Source organism: Fringilla coelebs, assembly GCF_963513975.1.
Source record: "Fringilla coelebs genome assembly, chromosome: 1".
In the NCBI taxonomy this organism is placed as follows: domain Eukaryota; kingdom Metazoa; phylum Chordata; class Aves; order Passeriformes; family Fringillidae; genus Fringilla; species Fringilla coelebs.
The window spans coordinates 84,643,960-84,654,228 of record NC_140028.1 but is presented as its reverse complement, the minus strand read 5'-3'; the positions used below and the strand labels follow the sequence as shown (position 1 = coordinate 84,654,228).

Sequence of the window (10,269 nt, the reverse complement as noted above, 5' to 3'; positions counted from 1 at the left end):
TAAAACAAAACAAAACCAACATCAACCACAAAAAAAAATCCTCCACTCCTCAACCACCCCTAGCCATGAAAGACTGGAAAAGTATACTGCAAGAGACAAAATGTAGATGAAAGACAATCGCTTCCAAAAGCACCATGGGAAACGAAAAGCCAGAGAACTCCCTAGCCTGAGGAAAGCTGTAGAGGTGAGCAGTCCAAAAAAATTACACCAGCAGAAGCAGTCAAATTGGAGACTGTTGGGCATCCTGAACATTTTCTGCAGTCCAAGTGGAACTGCTCTGCAATGTGTTCTCAGTTGGAGCTCTCTACTGCAACTTTCCCCTCTTTCCCCTCTTCACCTCTTCATCTCAGCTTTGCTCCCTTTTCTTTTTCCTATGCTACGTTTAACCTGCCTGATTCCCTCCCCCATACATTTACATTAATTTATTTTTTACAGTAAGAATAAAAAGGTTCTGAAATGTCATTTCCATCATGAAAAACATGTCAAAACCTCCCAATATTTTTAAAAGGGAAAATGATCCACGTAAAAAAAAACCCAAAGCAGCATCTGGTGCCACGGTAGCAATTACAGTCCCAGAGAAGTTAGGATCCTGTTTGTGCTAGACTTCCTCTGTGCACACACACTCACTCACTCCCTCCTCACAGTCCTGACTGACTTAGAGGGAAGGAGCCCTTGCATTAAAGCAGATTTGAAGATGTTTAGTAAGACCTAGTCATAAGCAAACAAATCAGGACTACTGACAGGTTTACAGGGCAGAAGATACTGGGTGTGACACACCAGAAAGTCACTTGCAGACATTAAACTGGCACAAATCCGTGGACTATGTTTTACTTACCAGTCTTGGGCTAACACCCAAGACTTTTCTCTCCTTGCACAGGTATGACGTCAGGCACATGGCAGTTCTTGAGATTCTGTGTAAGCCAGCATTGCCAGAGGCTCTGTGCAGGTGTGGTTAACAGTTATTTAATGATTCTTCACAATTGCATGTATCTGTCTGAACATAAATACAGTCTGATCGTAATCTTTCTTTTCACACCATGAATTTGCCGTAGTGTTTCCACCCTTGCAGGTTCCCAAATGCCCAGTGTCTGTTATTACAGACCTGAAATTCACTTCATTTCAAACCATTCACGAACACTTTGCTGTCCTGTTGGCTCAGTAAGGTGAAGAGAATGAAGGCAGTGTATTTAGTACAAATGCTCCAGTTCTTCACTTAAATTCTCTGTGTTTGGTTCCTTGATGACTCACGGGACTCTCCTCCCTTCTCCTTGTTTACACAGTGATGACAAGTACTGTTAACTTTCTAAAAGCAAAATTATCAAAAAACCCCCAGAAAACTGGCAATTCCTGGGAAAAGCTCTCTGCCTTTCCTCTTTACCAGCAGCTGCATGAGCCTGAGCAGTTGCACAGTTCAATTAGTTAAAATAATTTTGAGTGATAGTTCAACTGTTTCTTTTCCAAAAGGTAATAGTTTTCCTAATTAGTCACTTGCTTTGATAAGGCACTGACTTTTACTCTAATCTAAATTAACAAGACTTTATCTACCTGCATCGTTTAAACACACCCTACTTGCAAATCTGGTATGACTAAAAACCATGACAAGTGTTTGGTTTCATTTTACATTTGCTTCAAAGTGCCCCACTTGGAGGTTAATTATTAATCTACTAAAGTATATGTAAAGGTTCAGGGAAACAACAGGGTTAGTAGGTAGAGCAGTAGCGGAGGAATTAGGAATCCCATGTTCCATTCCCATCTTAGATCATGTAAGTTTGGCCAAGACATTCAAAACCTGTGAACCTTTACTTAGAGAACCAAAATAGCAACAGTCTGCACAAAGCACTCTGACATCTGTAGGGAAGAAATTTCATGGGTGTGAGGCAACAGGATGTTTATTCACACCTTAAAGAGACTGAAACTCAGCTAATCCCTTAAGAACTCACCTAAGAACTGGAAATCAAATACACAGCGCATGCAACTCAACAAAGTAAAGATTTTATTACATCTGCAGCAACAGAAGGACCAGCTCTCCAAGTCTTTGCTACATTTCTCTGCCATCTGAAAGGTGGTGAAAGCATGCTCGATTTCTAGAACCAGTTTGCAGGACATAAATCCCCATCTCTCGCCACCTGAGGTACTGCAGTGGATGTGCCCTCGGTACAACTCTGCTCTCTGTTCCAGGAGTAAGCCACCAGCAGCATGGACCAGATTTTCAAGGATACCAATGGTTCTGGAGCTTCCAGGGGGGCTGCAGAGAAGGAAAACAGAACACAGCAAACAGAGGACAGAAAATGCACCAGAGAGGTACAATTTAGGGGTAGTACTGCCAAATCCTGCCTGCCACAGCAAAGTCTGACTGTCAGCAGCCTGCTCCCAAATAGGTCCATTATAATGCATTTCAACTGGTCTTGGAAAAAAATAAAAATCAAGAAGGTTTTCACACAATTATTTATTCATAGATTTGGCTAATGCCTATATAAATCACGGGAATCCACTCAGAAATAGCTTTTTGAAAACAAAGAAACAACAAAAGAAATCCAACCCAGAAGTAAGAATGTTAAATACTTATTGCTGTTTAACTGGAATATTATTGGCAAGCTGATTAATTTGTTGATCCACAGTGCTATAAATAGTATGTTAACTTTGTTGAACTGAAACATATCCTTCATATCTCTAGTCACTGTTTACCCATGTAAAATACATGTGGGTTTGAGTTGGCTTAGGTGTACTCCAGCAAGGTTCAGTGAGTCTCCATCATTTACTCAAAGTCCTTCATCCCTTAATTTTGCTGTAATTCTCTTCTTATAAGGTTGTTCACTCTCCTCCATCAATGCATGGACTTGAAGGCAGTGAGAGGCTATTGTAACAGCTCAGCTGGTGTTTCCTCATATCACGGGCCAGTGATAGCAAGCCTCTGGCATCAATACCAAGTTTGATGCCAACAGATATTTGGTCCGGCACCAGCAAAAACAAGCTATGATGGTTTCTTTTTAAGTTTGTTTGGCACCAGTAGCAAAAACCATTCACTATGCTTGGCAGAGAGCCACAGAATTTCACCAAATGGCTTCTGCATCATAACTTCATAACAAGCATAACACAGCGTAACTCCTAATTGCAGTGGAGCCTGCCCCTTAGCAAGCAATTCTCTCCTGGCAATTATATCCAGGATTATCAATACATGTGCTGCTTTCCAATACCAGTTTCTTCCTTACTGTAAGAAAAATTTCCTTGAAGAGATCCACAAGCCCCTAAGTCCATCACTGTTTGGACTTTGTCTCTCGTGGTGCAGTTACATGAAACACGGTAATCATGAGAAAAGCCTTTGGGGACAGTTACTGAATTAAGTCATCACAAAATATGTTGTAAATACTGTGTTGATTTAACCTCACCCTGCACTCTTTTATGTCACGTATTTCTCAGACTGCAAACCTGCAATATATTCCAGAGAGGTTCATCTTATGCCAGTGTGGAACCTCATTCAAGCCCTGGAGGCTGAACACAGCACTAGTAAAAAGCGAGAATTAGCTATAAATTATCTGAGTCTCGAGACAGAGCAATCCCGATTTTGACAGCTCCTTGCTAAATAGTACAGCACTTTCCTGTGAGGGCTTGTGGTGGTACCCCAGTGGACACAGCGCAGGACAAGGGCTCCAGAGAGCTCAGCTCTACAGGCAGGGTTGCAACTGACTTACCAAATTATTTTTAGTAGTACTCACCTTCACTCCTTGTCGCCTGTAAAATGGGAGAGCTCTGAGATTTGCCAGTGAAAAGGATGGTGTAAGAATCTGGATTTTTTTTCCAGTACTAAGCATTAACAACAGGAACAATAACGTCACTTCCTTCACAAGAGAAAATCTGTGCCTGCCCATTCTGTCACAACCCATGGCTCTGGAGGAAAAAAAAACTGCTTAGATGCAGACATTTTTTATGGAACATGAAGTGGGCACAGGGAGGAAGTGATACTAAGCTCTCAGCATGGGAAAACTTCATTCTGAGTAATGACTCCCAAGAAAATAAAGATTGCATGAAACAAAGTTGAAATGGAACTCCCCATTGCAAATTCAGCTCTTAGTACCTGCCAAAGACACGAGAAAATCTCTGCCCACAGGGAATGGATGTCCTTCTGAAAAAGTGCCAGTCTTTCCCAATGAGGGAATTCACGCAGATATGCATTCTGCTTCAGTGATCAAACTCTTCCTCTTAAGGTCTAAAGGAATTTCCACTAAACTCCTTTCTTACGGCTCAGTATCTAGCTGGATTTCCTTCAACTACAAAAATATACATAGTGCAATTGGCCAACCCTCACAGGCTGTGGTTCATTTATGCATGCTAGGCACATCTCCTGCTGCGAGCAGCCCATCCAGAGAGAACTCTTTGAACCGCTCCCCTGTTTCTCACGTAGTGTATTGCATGGTCCAGGCTGACCGTTCCTGGCAAGGCAGTGCACTCCTGCAGCTGGCCACAGGAGGAGAAGAGATGATGGAGCACTTTGTCCAGCTGGTGTGCTGTACTTCTCAGGTGCACAAATAAGCTCGCCTGGCACTAACTATAGGATTTTCCCAGACACCTCTGAGACCTTTATTGACCAGTTGTTCTTATATGACCTTACCTGGAAACCCTCCCTAATCTATAGTTAGTGGTCTGGAGAGACAGAAGGCAGAAAAGAGAAGTAAAAAAGAACTGGGTAAAAAAAAACCCAAAAAACTAGAAGAAATAGTTTTTCAAAAGAATTTGAACCAAGAACATATCATGACACACCTTTGAACAATGTTTGCTGAACTAAAAAACACGTCTCCATGATTTAAAATACCATGGAGACAACATGGATCAACCAAAAATACACTCACAACCACCAGACGGCATAGCATTTTTCTACATTTAGTAAGGAATATTTTTGTAATTAGTAGCTTGAGCAAACTGCAAAGGACTATGCAGCCCTATTTCCAAATACCCATTGGCAGACTCTTTCTGAATTAAATGAGTGAAATACTACAAAAAAGGGGAAGCAAAGCTGATCGCGTGATTTTCAAGCAACCATTCACATTTCTCTGTTTGTCTTTGACTGGATACTGTTTTGGGTAGGAAAAGAGGGGATTGTACATCAAAAAAAGTCCTGCTCTGCTGATCCAAAGAGGAAGAGACATTTCATTTTAGAACAAAGAATTTGATTTTTTTTACCTTGCTTCACTGGAGGTTTTTGGAGGTTTTTCTTGGGGTGATGGGGGTGGGGTGTTTGGCTTTGCTATAACACAGCACATCAAAGTGCTTTTGATGTGAAGTTTACTTAACAGAATCAGTTTTTCCGATGATTGTGTTAATCTTTATAAACCTGAAGGCGATACTGTGCTTTTTTAAAAACTATAGCAGGAAAAGACTTGAGGTTACATATACTCTCAGTGGTGAGAGATGGGAGTAGTTGGATTATTTTACCACTTCTTACAACTTTGCTTGTGTTTCATGGGCAGCATTAGCAATGGGCTTGATATTGCTCTCATTCAGGCCAGGAAGGCTCTGTTTAAGCCCCGCACAGACCTTTCACAAGCACCTTTCATACATTTTCTCAGGTCAGAGCCACCAGAGATTTCAAGAGACAATTTACAAGAGGCACTGGCTCGGAGATAGCAAAGGGGCCTTGAGCCACAACAAGAGTCAGTGCTGATCTTAGAAAGGTTCCCTGCTCCCACCCATTAATAGCTATCTTTGTATTATTTTGAGTACAAGCTTCTGTCCCCTCTTGAATCTTGCAAAACCAGCTTTGCCATCCACTCCTAGTCTTGAAGTATGGCTGTGAAAAAGCTTCTGTTATGTCTGACGTGTTTACCTACAGCATTTGAATGACTTTTTAAGTTCTTTGAATAAAGATAAGAGACAATGTGTACATTTTCCACACAAATAGTGGAACGGTAATAAAATAAACATCAAAGGCAAGCTAGCAAATCATCGCTACTTCACTGCTATTTACAACAAAAGCAGGAAGAGGAACAAACCTACCCTTGCCATTGGCATCATCATAGAAAATATGAGTTTTGTAAGGAATGATACCTTTTTCCCATACCCTTAAACACAAACATTGGAACCTACAGCTAAGACAACACTTTACTGAAGGATTTCAGTTTACATTACATGGAGACAACAACAACAATGAACCAAGAGAGGTCTCCCTCCTCTTATTTTTGTCTTTCTGAATTGCCTGCTTTTCTCAACTGGTACAGCTTTTGTGAGAACAGCAAGACATCCAGCGTGTTATTATTTCTATCAAAGTTGTCAAGACTGCAATGAGAGGGACAGAAGAACCTCTCACTCTTCAGCATTTGCCATGTAAACTCATGCAGACTGAAGAAATGGCAAAGCTTTGAAACAAAATGCAGGTGTGTGTGGGGGAACATATATTCTGTTCAAGAGAGATCAAGATAGAAAGTAGGGCTGTTTGTTTCTCCTCTTAGTCCTTTAAACCTGCATTTTTTCATCTTCCTCTCTAATACTCCTTGAGAGCCAGACCACAGTGGACTAGTTCTAACCAGAGTGACTCTGCATTATGTATTTATTCTAAAATAAGGTCTGATTTAGAAAGACTGCTTTTGGAAAATATGGAGCAATCCAACTCTTACTCCAGGACACAAAATTCAAAGCATACATATGAGAAATAAAACATAAGCACCCCACTGGATTTCTGCTGATGTTTTTGTTATTGTTTTGCAGACGCCAGCGCTACTGCTGTATGAAGTGAAATGGAATTTTGCAATGGACTCTGAACAGAGCAGAACAGGGAGTTTTCAGAGAAGCTATTGCCAGCTACCTCTCTTCATTGAGTTGCTCTATCTAGCATGATGTTGAAGGAGACAAAAAAAAAAAAAAAAAAAAGAACTCTGAAGGAGAGCAAGACCCTGACAACTTAAACCTAAAAACAAACCCAAAAAGGATGACTAATTTTTTTAGAAAGAAGAGTGTCTAGGTAAAATTGCAGAATACATTGTTCCAAGTTTTATGGGAAACTTACAGATTCACTCTGATTTAAAAAATGTTAAAGTTACCATTAAAGAAAACCCGAACCCAAAGCCTACACATTAAAAGATTTTACTAGAGAGTGGCAGTTGTAAGAGAGAGGCAACAAACACACCATCCAGAAGAGCTTAAGCAATGCTATTACAGAAACAGTAGCACATGTAAAACTGAGGTTAAGGCTTTGACTAACTCTCTCATAGCAAAACTCCGAAGCATTGCCTACCTGTTCCCATTCTACCTCTGCACCAGGTGTGCTTATGACAGAAGGAAAGAGAGACCAGGACTGAAACTGTTTTGTCAGGCTACATAAATCATTAGGAATTCACAACTGCAAAGCCATGTATTATTTTCCAACAGGTTGTTGAGCTGTCATATTACAACTTGTTGCTTTATACGGCGCTATTAAAATAAATCACTGCACGTAACAGGTTCAGCTCTGCCACCTATAAGTCATTCTGCATTTTACACCTGGGAGGCGGGCCGGCTCTGCTTAATCGCGCCGAACTGCGGCTTCGTTCGAAATACCCGGGAAGGGGAGGGACCTGGCAGGAGAAAATACAAACAAGTTTCGTAAAATAACTTTCCAACAAGACCTCGCTGTCATCTTGGCTAATTATGGCTCTGATACGGCTTATTAGGGCATACCCACCTTTGCTACCTTGCTTCTCCACCCACCACCCTTTCAGATCTTTGTCCTGGCTCCGCCTCTCGCCGGCGTTATAATGGGCTGGTCTGAAAGTGGTGGAGAGACACACAACCACAGGGGAAGGGAGAGATAATGACAATAACACTAATAACCCTAATAACCCGTCTGCTGCCCGCCTCGCAGCGAGGAGCCAGCCCGGCGTCCCGGCACTGACAGGGATCGAAGCCGGAGAGAGCGGAGTATCCCCGACGGTCCCCGAGAGCTTCTCCCCGCGCCCGGGGAGCGCCGAACGGCAACAGCGGCAGCGCCCCCGAGGAGCACCGAGCCCGGGCGGACACGGAGAAGTGCCGGCTCCGGCAGCCGCCCGCCCGCCCGCCCTCTACTCGCACCGGCTCCACGGGGACCGCCTCGCCCCTCTCCTTCGGCCCCATGGAGCAGCGAGAGTAAAGAGCGAGAAGGACAAAAAGGGGGCGAAAGGAGAGCGAGCATCCCAGTGGGGAAGAAGGAGGTGGAAGCCCGGAGGAATCCCGAGGAAGCCCAGTCCCGAAGGCGGCAGGGCACCGCAGCCCGTCCTCGGCGCCCACCGGCCGCGAAGGGGCCGGCCCCTGCTAGCGACTCCGGGCCGGCGGGCTGAGGCGGGCACCGAGCGGAGCAGAGGCGGGCTCCTGCCGCCGCGGAGCTGTCCAAGCCGGCGAGGGGACAGAAGGCCGCTGGGTCGCCTCGCTGCCTCCCGCCTCCCTTGAGGCCGCGCCGAGGGGCGGGGGTCGCGCCCGCCCAGCGAAGCCGCCGGGTGCGGGGGGGCCGGCGGCGCCGCCGCCATGAAGCTGGAGGTGTTCTCGCAGCACTATGAGGACAAGCTGAGCGCCGGCAGCGACCAGGAAGGCAGCGGCTCGCTCTCCCCGGCTCCGGCGGAGAGCGAACTGGGCTCGGACGGTGACTGCGCGGCCAACAGCCCGGGCGGCGGGGCCGGGCGGCCGGGGCATCCCCCGCCGCCGCCCCCCACGCCGCAGCCCCCGCCACCGCCGCCTGCCGAGAGCGCCAAGGGGAAGCCCTACACGCGGCGCCCGAAACCGCCCTACTCCTACATCGCGCTGATCGCCATGGCCATCCGCGACTCGGCCGGCGGCCGCCTGACCCTGGCCGAGATCAATGACTACCTGATGAGCCGCTTCCCCTTCTTCCGCGGCGCCTACACCGGCTGGCGCAACTCGGTGCGCCACAACCTCTCCCTCAACGACTGCTTCGTCAAGGTGCTGCGCGACCCGGCGCGGCCCTGGGGCAAGGACAACTACTGGATGCTGAACCCCAGCAGCGAGTACACCTTCGCCGACGGCGTCTTCCGCCGCCGCCGCAAGCGCCTCAGCCGCGCCGCCCCGCCGCCGCAGCCCGCCCGCCCCGCCGCCGGCGTCCCGCCGCAAGTGCCGCAGGAGGCGGCCGGAGCGGGCGCCGCGTCCCCCGGCGCTTCCCCGCGGTGCTGCTGCGCCTCCTCGCCCTGTCACTGCGCGCCGGGCGCCAAGGACGCGGCGGCGGGGGGCGGCGGGGCGAGGCCGGCGGGCGGCGGCGCTGCCAAGTTCTCCAGCTCCTTCGCCATCGAAAGCCTCCTGCAGCGGCCGGCAGGACCCCGCGCCGCCCCGCAGCCGCCGCCGACCCCGCACGCCCGCCTCCTGTGGCCGGCGCCGCCCGCGCCCCCGCACCTGCTGCCCGGCCCCTACCCGCTGCTGCCCTACCCACCTGCCGCGCAGCCCCCGCCCGCCGCCGCCCTCTACGGCGGGGGCCTCCTGCAGCTCTGCGCCTACGGGCTGGGAGAGCCCTCGCCGCCGCCGCCGCCGCCGCCGCCGCCGCTGCTGCTGGGGGGCGGGCGGGCCGCGCTGGCCCCGGGGGAGGCGGCGCCGCTGGCGGAGCGGCCGCGGGCGCCGCTGTTCCACGCCGGCCTCCCCAAGGGCGGACGGGGGCCGCCGCCCGGCTCCCCGCTGTACGGGCCCCTCCGGCTGGCCGGGCCGCTGCCGCCGGCGGCGGGGGGCTCGGCCTCGTTCCAGCCGTACGCCGTGGAGACCCCGCTGGCTTAATGGAGCCCCCCTCCTCCCCTGCGAGGGACCTGCCCGGGGAGGCGTGGAGGGGGAAAGGAGGAGGCTCTGGATCCCGCACTTTAACTCCAGAGGCGACCACAGCCTCCAAGCAAACGCCTCGGTGACTGTGCCTTAGTGAAATGACAGTGGCTTTAACTTAAGCAAAAAAAAAAAAAAAAAAAAAAAAAAAGAAAAAGAAAAAAGAAAAAAAAAAGAAAGAAAAAAAATCAAACAACTGTCGGTTTGGACATAGCCATGAGCCTCAAGTGCTTCTTACTGTTCGTTGAGACTACTTGACTTAAGCCAGTCCCTCGCCATCTCCTTTCTATGTCCCTCTCTTGTCCCCACATCTCCTGCTACCGAAGCCTGGGGCAGCAGGGCGGGGGTGCCCCGCGGAGGGGCGCGGTGGCGGCCGCTGGGGGATGCGCTGTGCGCTTGGGAGGGCGGGGAGGAGGGAGGGGGCCGGGAACAGCAGGGAGAGAGTAGGGGAGGGGGCCGGGGTCTGCTGAGGAGCCGTAGGTCTGTACTGCAAAGCAACGCATCACTGTGCCAAAAGAA

At 48.7% G+C, this 10,269-nt stretch overlaps 1 protein-coding gene across 1 annotated transcript; it reads left to right on the top strand.

The window, feature by feature from the left end:
• Window positions 1-8,463: 8,463 nt before the first annotated feature.
• FOXQ1 (forkhead box Q1) lies at window positions 8,464-10,051 on the top strand (the record flags this gene model as incomplete). The annotated part of the gene is made up of 1 exon (XM_084206310.1): window positions 8,464-10,051. The coding sequence occupies one exon, from the start codon at window positions 8,464-8,466 to the stop codon at window positions 9,709-9,711; it is 1,248 nt and encodes a 415-aa protein (XP_084062436.1). The 3' UTR covers window positions 9,712-10,051.
• Window positions 10,052-10,269: the final 218 nt, after the last annotated feature.